This window comes from Pseudorca crassidens, chromosome 16, assembly GCF_039906515.1.
Source record: "Pseudorca crassidens isolate mPseCra1 chromosome 16, mPseCra1.hap1, whole genome shotgun sequence".
Lineage (NCBI taxonomy): Eukaryota > Metazoa > Chordata > Mammalia > Artiodactyla > Delphinidae > Pseudorca > Pseudorca crassidens.
Genome location: NC_090311.1, coordinates 17077605 through 17104696, shown reverse-complemented (window position 1 = coordinate 17104696; position 27092 = coordinate 17077605). Strand labels below are relative to the sequence as shown.

The 27092-nt window shown below is 47.6% G+C and overlaps 1 protein-coding gene across 42 annotated transcripts in view; it reads left to right on the top strand.

The window, feature by feature from the left end:
* TCF7L2 (transcription factor 7 like 2) overlaps positions 1–27092 on the top strand; it is a 197718-nt gene that overhangs the window by 157672 nt on the left and 12954 nt on the right. For 21 of the 42 annotated variants that reach the window (XM_067709373.1, XM_067709369.1, XM_067709362.1 and 18 more), the window contains 6 exons: positions 14579–14711; positions 17232–17334; positions 19336–19422; positions 24342–24482; positions 25043–25202; positions 25599–25706. In XM_067709373.1, coding sequence (XP_067565474.1) covers positions 14579–14711; positions 17232–17334; positions 19336–19422; positions 24342–24482; positions 25043–25202; positions 25599–25706 — 732 coding nt within the window. Of the gene's footprint in view, positions 1–2999; positions 3494–14578; positions 14712–17231; positions 17335–19335; positions 19423–24341; positions 24483–25042; positions 25203–25598; positions 25707–27092 lie in introns of those variants that run through there. The other 21 variants (XM_067709375.1, XM_067709374.1, XM_067709371.1 and 18 more) reach the window with 4 other exon arrangements.

Genomic DNA, 27092 nt, shown 5'->3' with positions numbered 1-27092 from the left:
TTCTTTTTCTTTCTTTCTTTTTTTTTTTTTGTTAAACACTCCTCCCTTTTTTGGGGGGGTGGATTGTTGTGGAATCGGGGGAGATCCCAGTTACTGTGCCCGTCCCTATCAAGCGAGGTAATTCTGTGAATGGAACTGTGCTTGAGCATCCTGTCTGGCGGCGCTGCTGGTGTGAGCTGCTCCCCTGTGCCGCGGGTGCGCCGCGCGGCTGCAGGGCGGGTGCTGCCCTCCAGTGGAGCCTGCGGCCGGCGCGGGCCCTGGGCGGCCATCGGGGCGCGCGGCAGCATGCCCGCGAGCCGGCGGCGGGAAGGAGAGCCCCGCAACCCGCTCTAGATGGTAAGCGGCCCCGCGCGCGCGCAGGCGGACAGGCAGGCGGGCGGGCGCGCGGGGCGCGGAGGCCGGCCCGCTGCGTCCCCGCGCCTGCCCTGCCGCGTCCCGGCTTGTCCAAGGCCGTTGCAGGCTCCTGCTCTCAGCCTCCGCAGGGTTCGCTGTCACTTTGCAGTAACTTTAAGATTGATGTCCCTTGACTGGTAAGGTGCCCGATGGAGTTGGTCTTTTTAGTAATTTTTTTTTAACTCCTCTTAAAAAAACACACACAACGAAAAGAAGAAAATGACATGACTTTTTCATTCTGAACTTCTAGCCCGCGACTATAAAAACATGCTTTATGATTATTGTTTAACTCGGACGGGAATATTTGGGAGGGGGGCCGTTGTTTCTTTTCGCCCCAGCAAGTTAAATCCTCTTAAACGCGCCACCCTCCTGGCTCCCCTCCTCTCTGGCTCTCCCCAAATATTTTCCTGAAGGATCCGCATTTTTGTACTTTTTATATATTTTCTTCCAAGACCCATTTCCTCTCACCTCCATCTCAAACTTCTTTATTTAAAACAACAAAAACAGAACTTTGTTGAAGATGTGGATGAGGGCGGTGGGGTATAAATGGGCAGCCCCTCCCGTTGTCTTACTGTATTTCTCCTCTGCATGATGGTGAATTTCATGTTGAAAGGAAGGTCTCCTGGGTTTTTTTTTTTTTTTTTTTTGGCTTTTTTTGTTTTGGTTTTGGTTTGAGGAGGTCTTTTTTAAAAATAATCCCACAGAACTTTGCAGCTTTCGATCACCTTGTGGGGTGTTTTTAATGGAAATGTTCTAAACGTGGGTGTACTGCTGACAACGGGGCACCTTGGGAACCGCCTCGGAACAGAGCAGTGGGGCAGCAGATATCTGGGAATAGTTTCTTAGGAGGACTTAGTTTGAAGAAATTCACAAGATTTCCCTGTCCTTTTTAAGGAGGAGGTGGCTGCGGAGGAGGAGGTCTGTCTGGAATGTGTTGGCTCGTCTTGCTGTTTCCATTTTCCTTGTCTTTTGAGAAAGCCAGAATATAAATTTCTAGTCAAAGTTGCCCATCCTGTTGGCTGCACTTTATCAGTTATTGTTGCTGAATGATTGGGAGCTGTCCGTCAGCGGGGAAGGAACTGGCAGTTTACTTAAGAAATTGCATGTGTGACAAAGGCAGCTGCCCCAGTGTGGTGGTCCACGTGAATAGAGGGAGGGAAGGCAATTAGGGGGCTGTGTTGGGGCTTTTTACTTGTCAAACTGGAGCCTCATTGCTTTTGTTACCTCCATGTAAAGGGAAATGGCAGGGTTTTGTTTTGGTATTAAGGGCCTTCCTTAAAGCTTGCTGCCTGACACTTACACAGGAAGGCCAGATGAGTCCAGAAAGAGGGGCCACGGAGCAGTATTTTAAAAGAGAAGAGGAAGAAAATTAAGAAGCCTCACTTTTTTGTTGTCTTGAAGCCCTTCCAGCCCTTGTGTTTTTTTGTGGAAGGGGGTATGGTGGGTGGGGCCCTGGCTCGAGGGTTATTAACTTGTCTGGTGTATTAACAGATTGCTTAAAGACCAACATCATGAAAACAGCCCTGTGGGTTTGCAGATAAACAGCTGGGCAGTCGAGTCGGTAAATTAAAAACATCTCCTGTACATTAGGTGTCTCGCACCAGAAGAAACCGAATCTTTGTCACCAGTCTTGCTTCAAGCAAGACAGGGCCGGGATCCCATGTGACAGTAGGGGTGTTTTCTTACCTGCATGCAAATCAGAGTTGTGTGTTTGCTTTTGAAGAGGGCGAAATGATTTAATTAACACTTGGGGTGGGAAAGGACCTGAAAGGTCTTCTGGGCGACTTCTGTCCTCTGCAACTTTCTTGTGTTGTTAACCCCCTCCTGGAGCAGACACCCTCCCACACTCCCCTCCTTCATGGAAAAGAGGACGATTTCAGGCCTATGATGTCTGAGTCTCTCAACTCCAATTAAGTTAAACCCACACACATGTACCCGGCCCTGGAACCTAGGAGAGACCCCGGAAAAGTAAGTCGGGTTGGTGGGACTCAGGGATTGTCTTTTCTCCTTTCTCCTTTCTCCTCCTCTCCTCTCTCCTCTCTCCTTCTCCCTCTCCCTCTCCCTCCCCCTCCCTCTCCCTCTGTCTCTCTCCCCCCGTCTCATTCTGGGGAAGCTCACAAAACTCACAATCAAAAAAGCGAGTCAGCCTTCAGACTACTGGAATGCCAGTGAACACAGGAAGCTTCCGTTCTTCTGCTTCCAGAGAGGTCAGTTGAAAATCTTTCAGGCACAGTCTTACTCTGGAAGGAAAAGAGGGGTGTGTACGCGTGGCTGGCAAGGCCCTACCAAGTGTCACTCCCGTGTCACTGTGACAGGAAAATACACTTTCCCCCTCCCTCCCCCTCTCCCATGGCAGCCCTCTCCCTAAGAAATTTGTTTTGAGGGATTTGACAATCTTGCAGATAAAGTGCCTGCCTACTGCATTCGGTTGATCATTTTCCCTCACGGCTGACCGTAATTTCTTAGCTACTCTTAGCGGTAGCTCTGTCCCTGCTGCCCAAGGTAACCGGTGAGGGAGGGGAAGTCTGCTTAGTGCCCTGAGCTGGCTGGGGAAGATGGGCCTTCCCCCTTCCTTCACGGATTTCCTAGTGGTACAGAGTAGAAACTAGGAGCAATTTCTTTTCATTAACTTTTAAAAATTTAATCTGCAACCAGTGAAACTAGATTATTTGGTTTCTTTTGTTTTATTTTGTTTTTGGTTTCTGAGGCATGTGTGTGGAAAGGGAAGAATCAACAAAATAACTGCAGGCATTGTGATCGTTCTGAGTACCCCAGGGCAGAAATTGGGAGCCATCTCCATCTTTTAAGATGCTTTTTTTCAGCTCTTTAAGTGAAAGGAATAAAGGGAGGGGAAGCTGGGAGGAAGAAGAAAAGTGAGAAAAGCAATAAGGGAGGAGAAAAAAAGCTGGCCCAGTCCCATCTTGAAGGTACAGAGAAAGTTTTTTTTGAGGTGGAGAGAAAGAAAACCAAAGCTATTATGTACCCTAGGGATACCATCTTAGTGGGAATGGAAGATTTGAGTGGGAAGGGAGGCACGGTGGCCTCTGGGCTCACTCTCTTCCACCAGTTGGGCAGTTGGCACCTCAATTTGAATTGCTGGGTGAGTAGTGAGGGGTGTGTGTGTGTGTGTGTGTGTGTATGTGTGTGTGTTCGTGTCCTTGCTTATGGTCTTGACCATTAAACCTTTGTGCTTTTTTTAAAAAAAAATTCAGACGGTGGGAAGGAAAAACAAGACAAGAATAAATGGTCATCTCAAGCTGTGCTCTTTCACTGTGTACTTTTCATAGTGGTTTTTGGGGGAGGGGGAAAGGGTTAAAGAAAAAAAAAAGATGGGGAGGAGAGAAAGCTTGACTTTCATCACAATCCTTACGGTTCTATAGCGATGCAGACCTGGCTCCCCAAGTGCAGGCGAGCTGGAATCTGGAAAAGGGCGGTGGGATTTGGGATTTCTTCTAACAAATAATTTTTTTCCACTTCACCCACCAGGGTGGGCTCCACTGGAAGAAAGAGAAGGAAGAATGACATGCCCTCATAGAGGAGCATACTTTGGAAGCTTGAGACATTTTTGAGCTATAAGGCTTTTCCAGTAGCAGGGCTTATGTAAACCGTGTATTGTGGTTTCATATTTAATGCTAACTTTGTGTTGCTATGTCTTTGGTTGTATTTATTTTCAATCTCCAAATTTAGATGCTGCTGGCCTTTTAGGGCTCCAGTCTTGCTTGCGGTGTTTGTATTTTGTAAACTTAATATAAAATGTGTTTTGGAAACCTGAGCAAGAGACTGATGACAGCCTATTGTGCTGTTAATGATTAGGAAGAAGGCCCTTTTGCAATACCAATTTGGGGCTTAGAATACTTGATACTCTGTTCAACTCTCGGGTCAAATCCTTTGCCACGAGCTGTTAAGAGCATTCTCTTGAATTCGGAGGCGATTCCTTAATTGTCTTTATTATTGCTTTCGTTATTATTTTGTTGTTGTTAAATGGCCAAACGGAAACATTTGCAGTGGTCAGTCAGCTCTTAGATCCCATATTTGGGGGAAGAAGGAATGAAATATACTACACACTGTAAGAGTCCTTGTGTTTTCAAAATCATGAATTAAAATCCTACATGTCGTGTTGAACTATCAAGGTGGTAGATAGCTCTCTGGTTGAGCGTGAAGGAATGACAGATGTATGTCTTGGTTTTCCTTTCTGGTTCTGTGCAACTTTCTAGTTCAATGTACAATTGTGTAAACTGTCAAGAATTGTGGCGAAGAGAGTGCAGGCTGGCACTGCAAGTGTACAAATTGTGTTGCCACAAATTTCCCACCCAGCACAGCCTCCCGTTTCCAGATTCCTGAAAGGTTCCAGACCTTTGTTTACTCAAATTACTTGGGTTACTTCATAGCGGTCCTGCTGCTTTGGGGATGGGGAAACCTCCATTCTTTATGGCTTATGGGAAGGGAGTTCCTTTGAAAGGGTAAATTCCCGACTCTGATGATACAGATATTATGATCTTTGTATTGTCACAACAGGCTGCTGCCTCCGTGTTTTCTGGAAGCAACAGAGCCTGCAACCTTGTATTTTTAGGGAAACCTCCCCTTTGTGGTTCGGGGATGGTGGAGGCCTGGTTGAGCTATGTCATGGAATTCTTTCCTTCTGCAATATTTTGGAATGTGATGAAATCCTGACATGCCCTTCAGATTACATACTTCTGCACACATTCGAAGGCTTTTTTTTTTTTTTTTTTAAGTGAACTTTGCTTGGGTCATTCCCATGTTACCTTAAACTTTGGACAGCTGCACTCAGAGGGGGTAGCGGTGCTGTGTCCTCCTTACCACACTGAATTTCCGTGTCCTTTTACATGTATCGTTTATGGAGGCTATAGATGTCTGTTAAAGAATGCCCACGTTTGGGACACTAACGGGGCAAAATAGAGCAGAAGGATGCAGTTTTGCCTTTGCTTTCGTCTTCTCTTTAGTCTCTCTTTGCTGAATTCCTGCCAAATCCGAGGTTTGGCCATTTGTATCCGTGGGTCCCGTGAAAATGTCCATCCCTCCTCTCGGTTCACCTGTTTGTTACTAGAGAGAAATCTACCTGCTCTCTGAAGGAAACTTATCAGACTCATGTAACAGGCATGGTTTTCAAATACCGTCTAGATTGGAAAGTTAGGCACAGGGTGTTTAAGAAATACGAAAGACATTTTTATACAGCTGTTCATTATAAATAAATTAGAAAGGTGGTATCAGATTTTGTTCACTGCTTCTTTCTTGAAATCCCCAGGATGTAATAACCATTATGTACTTAAAACTTATTCTAAATCAAAATTGGTGATTTCCTTTCCATCTTATTTAGGAATCCCTAGATTTGGGGTTGTTGTGTTTGCGGGGGGAGATGGTCTGGAAATCATTATTTTTTTAAAAGTTGTTTTAAATTTGAGCTTTTGGATTTCTTCATTTGGAATAGGTTAGTTTTATTCCTGGCTCTGTTTTGAAAATCGGCTCTCCTAGAAACAGCTGTACTCTCTTACCCAAGTCCCAAACATTCCCTGCAAACTCGGACACTTAACAAGATTGATTATGCTAGCGCTAATCATTTAATGCCCAAGTAGTAGAAAAATATCTTGCGGGAGGGTGGAGGTTGCCTTTCCTGGGGAATTACTTCAGGGTGGAGCGGCTGGTCCTCATTTCTGAGACCTGGTGGAGGATTAAGATGGTCAGAGGGCCCCCTTGTGCTGCCGTACCCCCCCACCCCGGGATCCTGTGGCAGGCAGGAAGAAAACCCTGGGAACTCACTGGTCAGGGGCGAGCCTGGACTGGGCGGGCCAAGACTTAAGCTCGCAAGTGCTTTAAAGGTTAGTTGGGGGAAGCACGATGGGATGCCTTCTTTTTATTGGAAAATAAATGAGAATGAGTGGAAATGAATTATATTTAATGAACTTAACTGGAAGTAATTGTTCAAGAGCCTGTGAAAGCACAGCTCTGCTGGGTTGGGCCTTGGCTGCGACGTTCACAAAGCCAGACGGCCGGAGCACATCTTTATTTTCAAGGTTTCAATGTTCCCCTTCGTGCGTCCACTCCCCACCCTAACACCTCCAGCCCCCCCCTCCCACCCTCCCCTCCTCCTTTTGGGAGATTGAGAAAAGGTCGTTAAGAAATGCTGCATTTGGCCCCTTAGACCCTTTATGCTTGGCAATCTGTTTGGTGTGTTACCCGCCGGGTTGTTATATTATAGAAGGGGCAAAACAAACAAATAGACAAAGAAAAAAAAAACCCAAAAACGCCCCGAAAAAGGCCAAGAGCTTAGGATGGTTTGTGTTAGTTCTGTGTATATGCATGTGTGTATGAGAATGTGGATGAAAATTGGCTGCACGTTTATTCTCTCCCTGCCTGCCCTGTTCAGTCATTTCCCTGCACGAGGAATTTTAATGCCTGTGTGAGTACAGGAGGAACTGTGAGTCGGCAGAATTTCATAGACGGATGGGAGAATCTTCTCTCTCCCTCTTCTTGCTGTCTAAATGGATTTGATTCCAGAGAAAGAAGGGTTGCGGCGGGGAGGGAGAAGAAGTCAGCCATCGATAATTCACAAAACAACTAAGCAGCACCCTGAGTGGCAGGCTCTGGTGGTTGCAGAAGCTATAACTTTGCAGCCTTACGCGCACAGGATTCAGGCCAGGTGATGCAGGCTGGGTGATGCAGGGTGATACAGGCTATAGTTGCAGAATGGGTGTTTCTTTTTTGCATCTCATAGGTAGACCTCCTTTCTCTTAACCACCTCATTTCTTCAAGCAAAACTTTCTCGGTGTTATTTATTATTTCCAACAGGCAGTGCTGTAGCCATCAGTAGAAGTCTTGCCCAGGGAAACAGTGCCGCCTTAGCTGGGGGCAGGGCCTTAGAGTGGAGCAGTGCCCAACCATGAACAGCCCCGGCACTAGGTGGGTCCTCGCTGGCTGGGCTTCGGACAGCTGTGAGGGGAGAGGGGCAGAGTAAAGGGTGGAGAGCAGCCCTTCAGGCCGTGGTGGATGTCCTCCCGCCACCCTTCCCCTCCGTGCATGCAGGAGGTTTACAGGACACAGTAGCGAGATGCTCAGCAGATAAGTGAGGCTGTGCGCACCGGCCTGGATACAGGCTCCTCCCTGACGTCATCATCCCAGTAACGGAAGTGGCTGCTCCTTTGTTGATGCAGTCAGTGGGTTGTTGAGGCAGGAAGGTTACCATCGCTGACCCTTCCTCTCTGGTTCATAGCCCAAAAAAATAGGACTAGTTGAGTCAACAAGGGGTCGTTGATGAGGAAGAAACAGCCTCTCCTCATCCCAGCCCCTCCTTCTCATCTGCGCTCCATGACTCCAGTGACTAGCAGCGTCTATTAACGTTTCGCTAGTCGCCATTGACCTTGGTGCAGCCATAGTAAGTGGCATCTGGAAAAAAGTGCAGAGATGAGCCATAAACCCATTTTTCAGTGTAAACCTCGAGTGAACAGTGTCCCTTCCTGATGCTGATTTCAGACCCCGGGAGGGCCGGTCATCTGAGACTCTGGAGACCCTTCATATCCACCCTGGGGAGGGGAGAAGGCTGACAAATGCTCCTCTGTGCTGCTTTTGTTTTATTGTGCTGGCCCCGTAAAGGCGCTTTCTGGCCCCATTTTTCTTCTTCAGAAAGGGAGAGCCATAGGGGAGTATTGAAGAGGAGGGCCGGCCACCCGAGAGGCCAGGGCTAGCAATGGCTCTATTTGTTTTCAACGTCTGTTGATTAATAGGTTGCGGGGTGAACGGCGAGCTTTCATTCCCTTTGGGTTCCCCACAGTTAGAGAAGGTGGAGGGGTTGGGGTGAGAAGAGGGCCGGCAGGGGGATGTAGAAGGGCCTGAATCACTCTTTCACTTGCCGGGTTCCCGATCGAGAGCAACATTTGGCGGACGGGTGTGTGGGCGCTCGGCGATGAGGGTGGCACGGCCAGAACACCGGACTTAAGGGTTCTTGAGGGGTCAAAGGTCAGCCACAGGGGGTGCCCCCTCCCCGCTCCTCCCACTGCAGTAGGATGAATACTTTGGGTGGAAAGCCTTTGTGTGCTTTGAGGGCTGTTAAAGGACCTTTTCTTTCTGATTTCACTATTCAGTGCTCAAAACCCATAGGGCTTGATGAGCAGAACCGGGGAGAAATGAGTAACAGCCATTCCTCCAGGTAGAAAACATAAAGCCTCAATAATTTAAAGTCAGATGAGGATTTTGGTTCCTTTTAAATAGATGGTGTTTCCTTCATTTAATAAGTTCGGGCTTTTAGCGGACTTTTTCTTTGCTGCCAGAACTGACCACATCTGTCACCAGAATCCTGCTGGGCCCTGATATCGCTTGTGTCTGTATTTGAGAAGCAGAAACATGCCACTAAGTGTTCTACACCCCTCCCTCCATAATCCGCCACATGGTGTAAAAATCCCTGCTAAAGATGCCTTGTGCTCCATAGCAGGGGTGTGCCTGGCTGAGGCGGGGAGCCCTGAGCTACTCCTAATTGGGGGATGGCAGGAGCACTGTGTGCTGAACTGGTCTAGGTTCCAGAGACTGGCAGGTGGGGAGTACGGGGGACAGATCCCCTTATGAGGCCTGAAGCATCTATGTCCAGCTGGGAAGGCTGGCCCAGGCTGGGCTTCCTGGGTGCAGCTCACTACCCCACCCGGCAGTGAACCCCGTCCCAGGGCTCGTCTCCGCAGACACAGCAGCAGGAGGTAGAGTCGGACAGGTGAGCTCGCAAAGCCTGTGACCTGGGACAGGTTTCCTCACCTGCTGGGTGAGCTAATAACAAATGCAACTACTTCATAGGTTTCTTTGTGAGGACTGAATAAAGTCTGTCCCACTCAACACAGGCTCCATTAGATTGGCAGCTGTGAGCTGCGCTGGTGTGAGCCAGAGAGGTCTCAGTCAGAGGACTGTCTAGGCAAGGGGTCCTGAGTGGCGCTCTGGGTGCGTTTCAGGCGCCGGTAGTGCTGGTGTGTATGGGCGACTATGGCCTAACTCCCTGACCTTGTGTGGAATATTTTAGGAACGTTTGCTGTTTTTTGTGGCTCAGAGATTCCCAGTGCTCGTCATATTCTTTCAGGCTTAACTGGCAGCAGCTTAAGCTCTCCATGCAGCCTCCCATGATTGCCACTCTCACAACCTTGAACTTTAGTTAGCTGTCCCTGGAGGTAATGATTTCGCACCCCTGGGTAGTTTTGAAGACATATTTAATATTTAGATAAAGCGCTTGCCTAAGAGGCACCTAGTTTTACGTTACAGTTGTTTGCCTTGAACACTGGACTCCGTAGAAAGATAAAAGAGGGAGGAGGTACATATTTCAGCCTGTTTACCCCACCGACACTCCCAGCAGACATTGTAGCTTTAATTTAGATTCCTGGATGCATTTCTGGAAGGTTTTCCATGTCCCTCACAAAAGGTACTTTTCACATCTGAATTTTCTTAGGTTTGTACAGTTTTGAACACAATCCTTAAAGACCTCTTTAAAGAAGTGGGAGCTGTTCGTAGCGAAGGGGAAAGTCTAAGGGACATTTCCTAGTTGGGTGGTGGTTCCGTGTTTCGTTTATATCAGCTCCTACTTCGAGGCCCTCCCCCTGATTCTGGAAGGACCTTGGTTGTCATCGGCTATTCTCGTTTAACCTTCAACTCTTCTGTGGCAGTGTTATTTATTAGCATAATAAAGTGATGGCTTTTCTCAAAAGACATAATAAAATATATTTATGGACCAAACATGGCATTTTTAAGCAGGGCGTGCACCTGAGGGAGGGTGGCTGCAGGACGTCCGTGTACTCTTGCCCCGCCGTGCACATCTTTGCCTTTGCAGTAAGGAGTGCGGTGTGTGACTGCGTTGCCCCCTGTGACTTTAATGACAAGAGACCGGAGGGGTAGCAGACGTCACCTTCACTGGTCCCTCGTTGTTAGTATTCATTGGACTGTAGTTTTCAAAGCTTCTTTGCACGGCATGTGTGGACGTGCCAGGCACTGTGCTAATACGCACTTTACAGGCATGATCTCTTTTAATTTTCACAACAACCCTGTTCGGTAGACACAGTTCTCATCCGGAGTTTACACAGAAACGAAGGCCTGTGAGAGGTTACACAGCTGGATTGAAGTAGGATTTAAACCCTAGTCTTCCTGGAATTCTCAGACTTCACTCTTGGTCACCGTGTGCAAGCCAGTGGGCTCTAAAACCATTTTTTAAAGACGCTGTTGTAATAAGGTATTGGACTGAATGGTTTCTGAAGTGCTCTCTACCTCCCCAGCTCTACTCTGTGATTCTGAGTAGATGCCATTTAAGAGCAGCGACATTTGCTGAAATGAATCTGTGAGGCTGGCTCTGTCTGTCCTTCTCTTCTTCTGATGCTTACTGTTGCAGTTTGGTGGTTCTTATGCAGTTTATGAGAGTGTGCTCCCTACTCCCACAGGCTGGGCATTACAGGGGACACAAAGGTCTGCAACACATCGTCTTTGTCCTTCAGGGACTTAGCTATGGTAGCACCGAGAAAGGTTATTGCGACCCCAGCGGTGGACATAATATGGTGCAGACAGAAAGGACTGTGGGGATCTGAGGCTGGAGAGACATGGGCATTTTCTAGAAGGACGTCCTCCCATCGTACAAGCAGTCCAGGTACAGGCAGGTTCAGTGGGAGTGGCAATTAGACCCTGGTTTCTACACGTATGACTGCACTTGCTTAGGAACCAGCCAGCCCGGAGAGCCGTGTGATTGTATTGTTTCTAGGGACTTGCCTGTCATGCAGTCACATCAGAAGAGTTCCATGTCCCAGTGGGACCTGCATCCCCCCATCCCAAAGCCAGGCAGCAGTTAAAACTTCAGATCCCTTCGCCCTCCTCTGACCACCCCTCCCCATGCTACAGAGTTCTGACTGAACCGGAAGAGACTAATTGGCTAGTAGGCTGAGATGTGCAAAATGATACGAGAGTGATGGCAGCCAGAACAGGTGTCCGACTTTTGTTAGAATCCCCTTTATACGTGTATCTAACAGGAAGAGGGAGCATTTTTCTCACATACATGTGAACTTCACTGTTGCCCAAATGCTATCTTCGTCCTTCAGTGGACAGGTAGAGAAAGAGGGTCTCCCCAGCATTTCCTGCTTGGAAGACAGCCATGGGATATGCACTTCTGAACCGCAGACAGAACCGTGCCATCGGGCAGCTTCTCCCGAACAACAAAAATCACAATAATAATAAGCCACCATTCCTGCGCTTACCACGTGGCAGGCTTTGTACTAAGCCCTTTCCATGGATTCTGTCAGAACTAGGACACACTTCATGATTAGGACTCAAGTCCCTCAACGTTTGTGCTTGTCTGTGATCTCGTGGTTCTCTGGTCTAGGGGTCATGGCTAAACAGAAGAGACACCTGTGGTACTCCATGGGCAGACCCAAGATGCCTGGGTCCTGAGCCCAGACCTACCGAATCAGGTCCCTCCTGCGAGATTTCTTAGTATCAGGGATCCAAGTTTGTGGTAAGCATCCTGAGAGATGCTTGACTCGAGCGGAGCTGGGGAATGCAAGTCTCACTGCCCTTTTCCCATCACAGGTTTATACACTTGCTTTCTTCCACTGCTTGTGGGGGCCTCGTTCCCTGGAAGTCCTTCAGACTCCTAAGTGACGATCTTCCCTCCCTTGGGCTATCTGTGGTTCTTCCCACGGGTCCCACAGTTTCTCCACACTTATTTTAAACTGTCTGGGACTGGTCTGCTTTCTTTTCTTTTTTTAAAATAAATGTATTTATTTATTTCTGGCTGCGTTGGGTCTTTGTTATTGCACACGGGCTTTCTCTAGTTGCGGCGAGCGGGGACCACTCTTTGTTGCGGTTCATGGCTTCTCACTGCGGTGGCTTCTTGTTGCAGAGCACGGGCTCTAGGCGCGCGGGCTTCAGTAGTCGCAACTCGCGGGCTCTAGAACGCAGGCTCAGTAGTTGTGGCACACAGGCTTAGTTGCTCCGCGGCATGTGGGATCTTCCTGGACCAGGGCTCGAACCCATGTCCCCTGCATTGGCAGGTGGATTCTTTTTTTTTAACTTATTTATTTTATTTTTGGCTGCATTGGGTCTTCGTTACAGTGCACGGGCTTCTCACTGCGGTGGCTTCTCTTATTGTGGAGCACAGGTTCTAGGCTGGCGGGCTTCAGTAGTTGTGGCTCGTGGGCTCTAGAGTGCAGGCTCAGTAGTTGTGGCGCACAGGCTTAGTTGTTCCATGGCATGTGGGATCTTCCCAGACCAGGGCTCGAACCCATGTCCCCTGCATTGGCAGGCAGATTCTTAACCACTGCACCACCAGGGAAGCCCTGGTCTGCTTTCTTTCATTTCAGCGGGTGTGTGTCTTTCCAACCAGATAGAAAACTTCTAGAAGGCAGCAACTATCATTTTCCTTTCCTCCTAATGGTCTCCACTCCATCTGGTAGGTTTCGTCTCTTGCTCTTTTCCCTCTCCACCCTAGCACACAGTGAGAGCTTATTTGTTGGTTATTTTTCAAGTTGTCCGAAACAGAAATGGTTCCTAAAAGACTCCTCAGTGCATGACCAGGAGATGCTGGCACTGGCCTTCGAGTGGCTGCCCTTCACTCAGCTGACTTGGGCCATGTCCAGACCTTCATAGCTGCTGACGAAGGAAGTGTTACTGGGTGCATTTAATTTCGATGTTGTGATTGCAAAATGATAGCTCACGATACAAGTCTCCCATGAGCCACTAGCTACCGTCTTTCTCTGAAAGTGTCCAGTTGTTTATAGAAATCATTAAACCCGGCTGTTGGGCGTGTTGGCTTCTTTTTCTGTGTTTTTTTCCAGGAGCATTTAGGAAAGCCATATTTTTCTTTCCAAACATACCCATGAAAAAGTTAGAAGCGCCTTTTAAAATGTCCTCCCCACAATTAACTGTGGTAAGAAATACTCTTACTATATCACACCCCTTCTTTCTTCACCCATTAAAAAAAAAAAAGGACAAGAAGGAAAACATAGAGAACTAACTGCTTGGTGGTCCCTGAACTCAAGAGGCGCTAGTGGGCAGCACTTGAACCTTCCTTCTTTTCTTTTAATGCAATTCCTTTTCCTTGATGTTAATGCAAGTTGTGCCTTCCTAAAAGTAATAAAAGGAAATGAAGACACGTTCTAAAATGAAACTTGACTCTAATCCATTCATCATCTAATACTAGCCTCTTTATCTTTGCTGGTACCTAATCTGGTTAAATGTCCCTGTTGTAGGATTTTAGTGAAAATCCTCTATTGGGAATAGGGTTTTTTGCAATTGGATTACTCTCGGTAAATGGTCCAGTAGTTCGCTTGTTTCAGCTTAAGTTTTTCTTTGTGATCTTGCTGGGCTGAGTTACAGCGTCTCATAGTGGGCCGGGGAGGGGGTGGTGGAGACTGGGGTGGGGGAAGGAGCATAAGATAATTTGGGAAGGTCTGGTCATTGCAACTAGGAAAATCTTTAAAATGGTTTTCTTTTTATTTTTTTCTCCTTCTCTCCACCTAGCAACTCTTCCCAGACGTTAAAACGCCTTGTCCTTTTTTTCTAGAGCTGCCCATTTCTAAAATGCGTACATACCTTTTATTAGCCCAATTCGTCATCATCCAGTTAATCTGTTAGCACTCCCCGCGACTTCCTAATGAGATTCCTGATGAACCCGGGCTGCTGTATGGGCATAAAATATGCAGGTGCTCGCCTGTCAGTGTAGAGCTTTCTGGTAAAGTTCACACTCCCAACCAGACCACGAGTGAGGCTTTCCATCCTGTCCTGGCTGTCTGTAAAGAATTGTAGTTTGCCCACTGGTTCTAAGGGGCCAGGAGGGGTTCAGAGCCTGGGGTGGTGGATAGATTAGGGCCCTGCCAGGTTTCTTGTAACCAAGGGTTTCCCTAGCCGGTCCCCTGTGAAGCCTGCCTGCCTCCTGAAGGTCCCTCCCCGTGGGCCCTGGGGTAGGAGATTCCCCGCCACCTGCAGGAACACAGTAGGAAGCCAGGCCCAGGGGGGAGGTAAAGACTGAGGCGCACCTACCCAGAGAGCGGAATCACAGCTGTCTGGTATTTTAGTACGTGGACCAGGGCGGTGGGCGGAGTTGACTGCATCTTACAAAGTCCGGGTGTGGGAGGGTGTGGGGAGTGGTCAGGGCATCCTGAGGGTTGGGAGTCCTGGGCTGTCGGAACTGGCGTGACGGTGTCCTTCTCTGTTCTTTCCCTCCCCACAGTCGAACAAAGTACCGGTTGTGCAGCACCCTCACCATGTCCACCCTCTCACGCCTCTTATCACATACAGCAATGAACACTTCACGCCGGGAAACCCGCCTCCACACTTACCAGCTGACGTAGACCCCAAAACAGGTAGGCCGAGTGCTTGGGTGCAAAGAGAGTGTGCTGGTCTCAGGGCCACCAGAGGACCCGCTGGGGAGGGATGTTGACTTGGGGACTGGCTGCAGTGGTGGTGGAGAGGCTCTGTTCCTCTCCCGGATATTGACAAGGAAGCCCTTCAGGGAGGCCAGAGCCTGGTGAGGGAGTGGATCTCTCCTCCCCTTTGGAGGAGTCCATCTGCAGCGCTAAGGATCTCTTTAGAGCTCCGGGTACGCCCGCAGGGGCCGTGTGGGGGGCCTGGCTGTGAGTCACTCGGTGATTCTTAGGAGTGGCTTTTATAACTCCAAGAGCCTCAAACAGACTCGGAGGCAGTAATAGTTTTGGAAGCATGTCATGGACGACTCCTCAGCTCCTTGGGAGTGTAAGAGCCCCAACAGCGTGTTTCCCTGAAGCCCCATTTCCTTGGTGGCTAAGGAACTATAGTCACTTGACGATGACTTGGTACAGCCTCGAGGGACCACATCACTGGGTTCTGCATTCTGTTTGCTGATTTCTTTGAGTTCTTCCTCCCCCGAAATATCCTAGCTATTTATCATCAAGCCCGTTTTGCAGATGGGAAGACCCAAGTCCAACATGGTTTCCTCATTGCATCACGGAACAACCAATAGGGTCTCAGGCAGAAGATGCCACATCACTCCAGCTTTTATACTTGTCCCTCCTTTCTATCCCACGTGCTGTTTCCCTAAAGAGGAGAGAGGGAGAAGGCGAGGTTACTTGTAGCTCCCCTGCAACAAGATATACAACAAGGCGGGGTGGTCTTGGGAGAACAGCTAAGGCCAAGGGTGTATCTTTCTGGCTGGGCGATGCACTGGCTGGGGTTGGTTTCTCTTCCCAGCTAGCTAATTAGAAGGATGGATTCAGAATGGCTATTCCCATGTCACTTTGTCGGAGGGAATTGTTTGGTGTTGAGCTGAGGTGGACTGCCTGTTCAGGCCGCCTTGGCTGCCCCTGAATGAAGCCACACATGAGCTGGCTCTCACCAGCTCTGAGCCCCCTTTGTGCTCGTGGGGGACCCAGCCTGGTGCTTGGCTGGCTGGAGGAGGCTGCCAGCCGGCCCCAGGCTCCACGAGTGAATGGCAGCTTCAACGTCTCATTTAAATAATGGTAGTACAGGGAATAGCTTTTAAATGGTTATCGTAAAGCATATGATTAACGTCTGCGGACTGTTTACTTTTCCTCTGCGAATGTTCTTTCAAGTGTGCGAATGGCTTGGTGTAGGGTCCAAGCCCAGCTAATCTGTTTGGTTTTTGTAATAGAGAGAAAGCAACGTCTGCATGAAAATGTCACCCAGGGAGGCTTAATTTACAGATTAAAAGCTTCCTGAAAGAATTTTTAAAAAAATGAAATAGTTTTCATCCGCGAACACGCAGCTCATGCCCTTCGATACTGTTTTAATTCTGAGGAATTGTTCGTTTTGCTTCCCACGTGAGCTGCGTGGATCTGCTCCTCTGGGTCCAGATTGCTCCCAGCCCTCTTGATTTCTAAGGATTGATTGCAGGATGTGTTCCTGTGGAATTAATAAGTGTGCGGTGGCACAGGCCTTCAGAACTCACTCCTCAGCCCCCGTGGTCCAGCAGTACCCAGTCAGCGGATGGGTTAACCCACGCAGGCAACTTGGTCCTCTAGAAAACCAGGCTCTAGAACTGAGTGGACCAGGCCTCCAACATCTCCTGGTCTGTTCAGTTCAGATTCTGCCTTGGATAAGATGCCAAGGCATTGTGTGAGTGTCTCCTACAGCTCATCTTCAAAGTGGAGTTGGACACATTTAAACAGAATTAACTTTTTTGAAAGAAGGCACGGGTAACTTTTCAAAAGCCATAACTCAAAAAGTATATTAGAAACCAGAGGAGTAACTCATGTAGGTAAGTCATTAGAATTAAAAGGAAGGAAGGAAGGGACAAGTTGTGAGGACAAAGGGATTTAATATTACTTGATCCCCTACTATGTGCCAACCCTTTTAGATTTTTTTTTTTTTTTTTTTGCGGTACGCGGGCCCCTCACTGTTGTGGCCTCTCCCGTTGCGGAGCACAGGCTCCGGATGCGCAGGCTCAGCAGCCATGGCTCACGGGCCCAGCCGCTCCGCGGCATGTGGGATCTTCCTGGACCGGGGCACGAACCCACGTCCCCTGCATCGGCAGGCGGACTCTCAACCACTGCGCCACCAGGGAAGCCCTCTTTTTTTTTTTTTTTTTTCAATTCAAATAATCATACCAATCACATAAGGCAGAAATACCCAAGCTGGCATTTTCTGAGTTTGTCTGCGTTTAGCCAGTGTATGATCCATCTAGAGTGAGATAAACTTTTCAAGCTGCGGCAGAGGGATAATGAGATGAAACTTACCCACAAGTTCTTAGGATCAGAATTGTGAAAAGAACCTCATGCTAGGATTACAGAGGCAATGTCTCCCTTTATCCTTTACCTGTTCCCATCACCTGACAGTTTCTCTTTCCTTCTCTCCCTCTCTTGTACCTAAAATTCTGCTTCTTCTCTCAGGAATCCCACGGCCTCCGCACCCTCCAGATATATCTCCGTATTACCCGCTATCGCCCGGCGCTGTAGGACAAATCCCCCATCCGCTAGGATGGTTAGTACCACAGTAAGGAGTTCCATTTTTTAATTTCCTTTTTTGTTTCTCACATGGGCACATGCTTATTATTTATTCTGTGCATGTATGTTTGTGTTCGCAGAAGACAGAGTTGGGGAGGGAGGGCAGTGGGTGGGAGGTCATGGGGAAGTTGCTTGCTGAAGTGCCCTGTGGAAAGGCAGGCAAGTCAGTAGCCATTCAGGTGGATGATGTGAGAAAAAGGCTGTTGATACTTGGCGCTCTGAACCCATGGTCCCCAAAGGCCCTAGGTTCTTCTCTGTGAACAAAGGTACCCTTAAGGTACTTTGGGAATTGCAGAAGACTCCGAGGGCTTCTCCCCTGTGAAGCTGATCATGGCTCTTCTGCTGGTGGCAGCCCAAACTGGAGTCCTGTCATTGGATTGAGGCAGCAGCGGAGTGGGTACAGACACAGCCTAGTTTTGAAATCTGGGGGTGGGAGTGGGGGGTTATAACTCCACCCCCCATCCCAACCATCACTCCCAAGATTGACAACCACAGTGGAAATTTGTGTCTATTGAGAAGCTCCATGTTATTCAACCAGCATCTCTCTGAGAGTCTTTGCATGTGGAGTGCTTCATCTAATTTTGAGGGGAGCGGGCGGGGCAGCTGGAATCCTCACTCGAGCATGTGGGGCCTTCCTGTCAACCCTAGGTCCTGGCAGCGCCCAGATCATCAAACTGCCTTTTACAATTTGTCTTCCTGTCGCCCGGGCTTGCTTTTATAGTACCACCCGCTAACCTTGCTTAGTTAACTTTAAAAAATGTGTGTTTTAAAAATCACGGTAGAAAGGCCTTTAATGTCGTAAGAATTCTGTGTGTGTGTGTTTGTATGCATGTGTGTAATACGTGTTTTATGGTGGTGCGCTTCTTTTGTATATATACTTCTCCACGTTTATCGGTGATCTCTACTCTTTAAAAAACACAGGACAATTTGTTGAATCTTAACAGGAGTAATTCCTGGTAAAACTCTCAAGTTTGGGTCTTGGGGAAGACATACTTTTATAGCCTTAAAGAAGATACAGTTTTGGAGGGGTTCACCTCCTGTCCCCCAGTTCTACCCTGATTTCTCTAGCTGAGCGTATTCTACACTTTAAAAACAAACAAACAACAGAAAAACCCATCTTCTATTATGCAGTAGCTGCACTAAATACCAGCCCTGGGCCGAGTTTCTGTTGATTTTTTGCTCCTTAGTCTTGTTAGGGAGGGTGGACGTGGATGGGAATGTGTGTCCTATTTCTTCTTCAGTGAGTGGGACCATGCCTCCCATAGTCCTCAGTCATCACTTGCCCCGTTCAGCTGATGGAGAGAGATTTGAAGGATAGATAAAAAGGAATAGCCAACTCAGACAACCCTCTGTCAGAAAAAGTTGTGTGTCTTTCATGAGGATGCTACTTTGCATGTTGCTGTATTTTTTAATTATTGTAATGAGGTGTGATTGTCCATTGGTTACCCACAATTCTTCTTGGGGACTCTCCCCCCGGTAACTCTTGTCAACACTTGTTAATTTGACAAAAGGCTACAAATTAAGCTCTGTTAATTTAATGTTTTCTCACCGAGATCTAAATACTGAAAGAGGCCCAAAGCGCAACTGAAGTCCTTTGATTCACTGTACTTTATTTTGGTATAAATTTACATTCATTATTGTTTTCCTTTGGATGTGTAGCCCTCAATTAGTGTGATGGCTCCATTAAAGCAAGCGAGACTTCGCCTTTAATTATTACAACAAAACACCTAGTTTCAGCTTGGGGAGAGGGTCTCTATTGACATAAGCAAAGGTTATAAAATTTAATTAGCCATTCCTATCAGATTTATGGTATTCAAATTGTTCTGTGTTTCTTCCCTTTGATCCTTCCTGTACAATCCCCAAGATTTTTGTTCTGAGAAAATGAGAATAAAGCTTACTGTGCAGAGAGAACTTTTCCTTTTTTCTTCTTTTCCTTTTCCCCACCTCCGCCCCTGTTTGCATGCTCTCACTGTGTACCCCCTCTTTGTAGGCAAGGTCAGCCAGTGTACCCCATCACGACAGGAGGATTCCGTCACCCCTACCCCACAGCTCTGACCGTCAACGCTTCCATGTCCAGGTGAGTTCCAAGAAAAGAGGGCGTTCAACCAAGGCCATGGGTCACTTCTCAGAAAGTTCTCTAGACGCTCCCAGACCATCCAGGGACTGCTGCTACGTATAGTTCTAAGGGTATAAGACCCGCAGTGCGTTAGGCTTTCCTCCTAGAAAATACTGAAAAATTACCCTGAACTTCCCAGGTAGATGATGGCAGAATTTCGAGGTTGAATTTCTGAGTCAATATATTTCAAAAAAAAAAAAAAAAAGGAAAACTTAAGAAGGCAGGAAGAAGTAATTAGGACGTGTAGAGCTTTTTAAAGTGTTACTTCTCTGTTGCCCTAAACCAGGTAAGAAAGGAAAGGGTTCAGGTAAGTTTATTATTATACAAAGAAGAATTGGAGGAAAGGTTATCAGTTTTTTCAAAGCTCCAGACTGTTAAGCATCAATAAGAAAGGACACCCTACTCCCCCGCCAACCCAAACACACCTCTCTCTGAAGTAGCAGTGTCCAGTAGAAATAGAAGGTGAGCCTTATACATAGGGAATTTTAAGTTTTCTAGTAGCCACATTTTTTAAAAGGAGGGAAAAAAAAAAACCCAGACAATTATTTTTCATGATATATTTTATTCAACCTAATAGAGTCAAAATATTATTCATTCTGACGTGCTATCACTGTAAAGCAACTATTAACGAGGTTTTACCTTTTTTGTACTTAGTTTTTTGAAATCTGATGTGTATTTCACGCGTCCACCATATTTGTTTGGCCTGGACACAGTTCAGGTGCTTAGTAAGCCACATGCGGCTGGTGGGGACCACGTTGGCCTGTGTAGCTCTAATAGGTTTTTGAAAGTTAAAAAGTCATATGCATGTGTACATTCACATATCTTTCAGCATATAAATGTATATATAATACATACACACATACACCTGCATACGTGTACCTAGATCTTTCTAATCCCCATGTTCTCCTTTTCCCCCTTCTAATTAATTCTGACTAATTTTTCAGCAACTGCTAGTTTATTTACAAACTGGTTGGCAGCAGTATGTTTAAGTAGTCGCTAATTGCTCCTAATGATAGTTTTATTTTCTGCTCATCTGATTTTCAGTCAAGTTAATTAAATCGGCGGAGGTTTAGACTTTCCCGATGGGCTGCAACAACTAATCCGTTTTGAGGATGGTACCTAATTAAATCAGCATGAACATGGCAGAGATGCCATCCCCCAAGCTCTTCCCCCAATCTCTGTATCCAGCATGAGGACCCAAGACCAGAGGCAGGGTTGGAAAGGCAGGCCAACATGCCTCTTTTCCTACTCACAAAACAGTGATTTTGGTGGAGGAAAGAGTAAGAACCACAGTCGTTAAGAAACACCAACTGTAGCATCTCTAACGTTTGTAATTATGCCATGGGTATCATGGAGCTAATAAGATCCATGTCCCATATGTGATAGATCATCTCAATTTCTAAATCCACACCAGTATCGGTTAGGCGGGAAAATGCTTGTGGGTCCTCTTCTCCAGTGAGAAGAGGAAGGTTATCCTCATTAAATAATGTCATCACAACCTCGCAAAGCCTGGGAACGAATAGGGAGCCTCCCAGGAGGAGAGCTGCTTCTGAGCACCTTGTAATCCACAGCTCACCCTCCTCCGAAGCAGCATGCATGGAACGCATTGTTTTTCGTGTTTGTTCCTTTGGTGCGTTCCAGAGGTTAAAAGCGGTGCAGTAATCGTAGGATAGGGATTGAGGTTAAGCTCATCGATTGAATTATCATTAGGAGGTTAGCCAATGATTTCGAGGTGAGCATGGGGTGGAGGGAAGAAAGGGAACGGTGGGAGGGAAGTTTAGGGGGCTTGAGGTGCAGGGGGGAGGCGGCCGATTCCCCAGGTAGGCCTTATGAAAGGTAGCTAGTTAAAAAGAGTATACAGCAAATTAAATACATTATTGTGGTAATGGGGCGACAGAAGTATGGGTCTATTATACTTATGGCAGTTATAGGGAATGTAGGCAGCTTGCCCTGTTCCACAACACCCTTTGATATTCATTCTCTTCAGCAGCGGGGCCAGGGCTTCTCAGAATTAAGTGATGGGTCATTATACTTTAAACACCATGGAGAAGCCTAGATTGGCAATTAAACAGCTCTTGCTGACACTCACTTGTGCCACCCTGTGACCCCCTTTAGATTGAGATGTTGGAGCTCCGGGCCCTCAGCCTGCTAAATTGGCGCAAGGCTCTTCTCCTGACGAGAGCGGCTCTGAAATCCGCCGGCTTCAAAGAGAGAGAGATCATGTATAAACCATAATGTGGGTGCACCGTGGCTCACAAAAAATAAGGCAGGAAGAGATGAAATGGTACAAGTGCAAGGGGGGAAATGAGAGAATAATGGCGAACCTAATGCAGCTCAAAGCAGGCTTGTTGCACAGGAAAATGCAGCCCACCGCCCGCGCCTGAAATCAAGGCCTGCAGATGGTATCCAGTTAACAGAAACGTGTCAGCAGTGAAGGAAAGTGAGAGCGAGGAAGGCAGAAGCCCCTGAGACAGCCAGAAACAAAAGTTAGTTGTCCTTAAGAAGTTAAGGTTCATCATTATATCCTGGCTCGGAGCCATGAAAGCAGATGGGGGGATATAATGAGCGGCTTGGAATTTTTAGGGTGTTTATTGCATTGCATGAGATAGTTGTCTGCAGAAAGGAATTTCTTACGCGAAGGTATGCGTATAGCCCCCCCCCCCCCCACACACCACACATACATCTCTTCCTCTGCTAAACATTTCTCAGGTATAGGACTATGTATGTAGGTATGTGAACTTCGAAGTGTTTGGTCTTCATGGCTACACCGGAAATCTTTCCCCACCCCAGAATGTACTCAAACTGTGGTGTCTCCCTGTGGTGTTTGGTGTACACACACACACTCACACACACACACACACAGTGTTTTTATCCCCCCCCCCCCCCCCCCCCCCACCGTACACATATTCTCATTCAGCAGGAAGGGAACATATGTATCTGAGGAATGTCAAGCCTTTAAAATTCACAGCAAAAGCTGCTGCTCCGCCCACCGCTTCACCCAAGGGCTTCGAGGAACACATGTTCTTCACTTATGTTTTCTCAGAGGCCTTCAAGCTCTGGGAAGGAACAGGGTGTAACTTGGGAACCCAAGTGCCTCCCAAGGCTTTACTTTTCATTTTTTGGGGGCGTGGGATTGGAAGTTCTTTTTTTTTCTTTCTCTTATTTTCTCGCTCTTTCTCAGGGTTTTTCTTTTCTTTTTCTTGACACCATAAAAGAACTTGCATGGTTCTTATGAAAAAATCATGCCGTTGTTACCAAACTTTGATACTGACTTAAACTGGGAAAGGCAGCCATGGGAGAGGGGCCACATCAGGGTAGAAATTCTGAGTCAAATGTCCAGTCTGCTTCTGGGCCCCCTTCAAAAATCTGCATGATTCATTGATATTTTCTCTGTTGATCGATGCAGAGTCAGTTAGGACTTTAATTTTTCATAATTTTTCAAATGAACATTTGCTGCATTCTTTTGGTAAAATGGAAGCTACTTTCATTTCCAGTCCATATATGAAAAGAACCTTGTAGATAAGTACAGGATCCTTGTGAAATAACTGTCACAGCAAAGTCTCATTAGCACCTCAGTGCCCAGCAGAATTAGCTTCCTAAAGAACAGGTGCTCATTCCCTGGGGGGTACATGGGGTTGTTGTGGTTTGGATTTATTCTGAAAGCAACAGTTGCTTCATCTGGGATCCCCCCTTCACCTGAACTTGAGGGATCTCGCGTGATCTTGCCAGGGCGGAACCTGGGGGCCTCCGTTCTGTTTTCTTTGGGGGAATCTCCCCTTGTAGTCCCTCACCCCACTTTTCTCTACAGTAGTATTCGTTCCTTTAAGAGGATGGTTCTTCTAACCCAGAACAAATCATGGTGACTCTAAGCGTATCAGAAAATGCGAGAGCTGTTTGTCGGATCCTGTTGTCAGTTTGCAGATGGACCCGGAGCATTTTAAAATTAGCTCTGTACGTCCTGGCTAGTTTGCATGGTTGAGAAATGCCAATTCACGGCCTAAACTGTGTCTGAAAAAACTTTCCTAAGAATAAACAGTATTAGAGGAAAAAACACAAACTTCTCTTTTCTTTGTTAACAATTCTGATCATCATTTATAAGGCGTTTCAATGCATAGGCAGTGTTTTAAGTAAAAGTAATTTAGGAACCCTAGAATTTTAGAGTGGGAAAGGATGTACAGATCAGAATTCAAAGCTTTGTTTGTGGGTGTGTGTGTAAAATACTGCTTTGAGTCATCTTTGATACAAACTTATTTAAAACGTCCGTGGCCTATGTTGAGAACCAGATAGGAACTATTTGGATGTCCCCCATCTTTCTGCCTCACTCTCTCCCATTCCTGTCAAAGTGATGGGGGGCACAGCAGCAAAAGAGAAATAAAAATATGACTGCACTCCCATCAACAGAATGAGGCCTAATGAGGCCTATGCAGCATTGTCAAAAAATGTGTGTATATTTCAACCGCATTAATATTTTATTTAGCTGTCTATATGCAACAAAAGATTTCACCTTTTATTCTAGTGCTGATTAGGACTTAGGAAATAGTCTTCTTAGATGTCACTAATAATGTCCCCCCAAACCTGTGATCTCCAGCAGGTAGTCCAAGCCTACTTTTCCACCCAAGTATATGGGCTGAACTTGTCTTTTGCTAGAGATGTTAAAAATCGTAATGTCTCATGTCAGTAGCAATAATGAAGGGGGAGATTGGCTTTAATGACATTATAAGAATCATTATGTTTAATTTATTGCTAATTAATGCTGACAGGTTTCATATGCCTTGAGTTGCTTTTATGTGAGTGTTACGTGCTGTTTCTTTTTCTTTTTTTTAAATTGTGTGTACACATCCCTCCCCATTCATTCATTTTGATTCTGACAATTTACACAGCTTTCTGTCTTCTAGGTTCCCTCCCCATATGGTCCCACCACATCATACTCTACACACGACCGGCATTCCCCACCCGGCCATAGTCACGCCGACAGTCAAACAAGAATCTTCCCAGAGTGACGTCGGCTCACTCCACAGCGCGTAAGTGTCCTCCTTCCGATCAGTTTCTCTTTTGCCGCGTGTTTAGCCGGTGGCTCCTGGGTGGTGGCGCTCTGTCCAAGGTTGGCTGCGCTGGTGTGACTCCAGGAAGCACCCAGCTTTACAAAGAGGGAGACATGCACCACGCGGGGCTTCACGGCTGGCGCCCACTGCGGGGGAGAGAACATGACTCTTTCTTTGTGTCCTCGGACGGACTGGGATTTGCAACCGCTTCCCCGTCCCTGACCCCTCTGTGTCCTGCGAGCATGAGAGACACCAGCTGAGATGGAAACGGCCACAGTGTGCTTTCCCCTCCAGCTTGGGACAGTTGTATATTTGTGAGCCTTGAGGAAGTGATAGCAAAATCTCTCACCCCTCCACCCCCCTCCCCAACCTGTTTTTGTGCCATTTTCCAGGATGGAGAAGACCCAAAGTGGGAGTGCGCTTCTCCTTCCAAACTGCTAGGGTGTTGAGGCGGCGAGGAGGTGGGCTTTCTGCTGCGGAGGAAGCCGCACCTTGCGATTGTTTATTGGGTGGTGTCTGTCGCTTTTGTCTCCATCCAGAAAGCATCAGGACTCCAAAAAGGAAGAAGAAAAGAAGAAGCCCCACATAAAGAAACCTCTTAACGCGTTCATGTTGTATATGAAGGAAATGAGAGCGAAGGTTGTAGCCGAGTGCACGTTGAAAGAAAGTGCAGCCATCAACCAGATCCTGGGCCGAAGGGTAGGCGGCTCCCCCGCTGGGAGAGGAGGGCAGAGTAGGACGCGCTGGGTGGGCTGGCACACGTCCCTGTCCCCGCTGCTTTGGAGGGTCCTTTCCCTTTAGCCACTCTGAGTCCTTCCATGGCCAGCGTGGAGCTGAGACCAGCAGCCCCGAACCCGAGTGAGGTTCGGAACGGCCACAGCCTGGTTTTCCCCACCTGCAGAGAGAGCGAGACTAGAACAACATAGGCAGAAAGTCAGGTTCCGGCTGAGCCCTCCTGTTAGTGCCGGGCCCCTGCAGACTGTCGGCACCTGCAGATGATAGCGTTTCCGCTGGAGGCGCTCTCCATGCCCCAGCCACAGTGTGGTTTGTGACGATTCTGCATCTCTCTCTCTCCCCCCACTGTGTCCCCTCCAGTGGCACGCACTGTCCAGAGAAGAGCAAGCGAAATACTACGAGCTGGCCCGGAAGGAGCGACAGCTTCACATGCAGCTGTACCCCGGCTGGTCCGCACGGGATAACTATGTAGGTGGTTGCTTTTTCTCAGGACTAGAGTCTGTAGAGATGTGTTGGTTGTCCATCTGGACAAAGGGAACACAACCTGCCAACACAAGTCAGGCCTCAGTTACCATGCAGTCTGCCCAGTCCTAGGACCGTTAGCATCTTACCCGAGCACCGGATTGGAGGATTTTGTCTGGCTTCCTGTAGGGCTCCCATCAGCGTGGGATAGTTCTTCAAGGAAGAGGGATGAGGCTCGTGTTCTAATGTTCCAGCTCAGGGGGCCCGTGGGGTCAGTTTAGGGCTGTTCACACCTTCTTGCCCACGTCTTTGAAGAGACGTGGCTCCGGGTATACACCCAGTGAGGCTTGTGTGCTTCTCAGCAGTGAGGGTGGCCTTGCAGAGACGACCAGGGGTAGGGGTCGAGGGAGAGCGTTTACTTCCTCACAGCTGTGTTAGCAGGGCCTTCACCCTTCAGAGGGAAAAATGAAACAGTTGCCTTAGGCTGTGGTACAGTAGACGTTGGAAGCCTAGTTCATCCTGAGAGGGGCATGATGGGAATATCCCTGAAAGTAGCCAGTAGAAGTCATCCTTTGGCGGGATGGATGAAGTGACTCAGGGCCCAGCAGGGTAGGGAGAAAGTGTGTGTGTTGTGCGATGTGTGTGTTCCTGGGCTCTCTTTGTTGGCTGCAGCATTTGCCTAATTTCCTCCCGTGGGTTTTAGAAAACACTGTAGGGTTGTTGTCTTTACTAATCACAGTGATAGCGACACTCAGGGTTCTTCTCTTCCCGTAAACTGGCTCTCGTCTGTTCTTTCTTATTTTGTATTTTGCCCAGGAGCTCAAGTTCTGGGCCAGCTCTCCTCGCTAAATGGATGAAATGTCTCTTATTTTGCCTCATACTTTATTACATGGCATTTGGTTTCATGAAGTGATTTTTACCATCCGCTCTTTGGGGAAAAACAAAACCTGTCTTAACGCCGGTAGCAGCCTTCTCCTCCCAGTTCTTTCTTGTCAGTGGCACAGAGCCGTGGGTGATTCTTCTGCCCGTCAGTGCTCCCTGACCTAGCTCTCCCCTGGCCATCATCCGTGGTGAGGAAACTCTCTGTGTATGTGGCTTGAGATCCATTCATTTATCGCTGATTGTGAACTTACTGTGCACACAGGGTGTGGAGATTCAGAGTTAAATCAGAACTCTCTCAGAACTTACCAGCCATCAGGAAGTCACAGACATCTGCGTGGATATGTGGGTCCTGAGTGAGGGCTGTCTTCTGCTTGCTCTGAGTAGCAGTTTTCATCACTTTTTATAGTCTCATCCCTACAAACACAGTCGCTTCTCTGCTCTTTGCCACGTGGGTGGGGGAGGACCGAGACGCCCGTGTCTCCCTCACTGCTGCCAGCCATATCCCCGTAG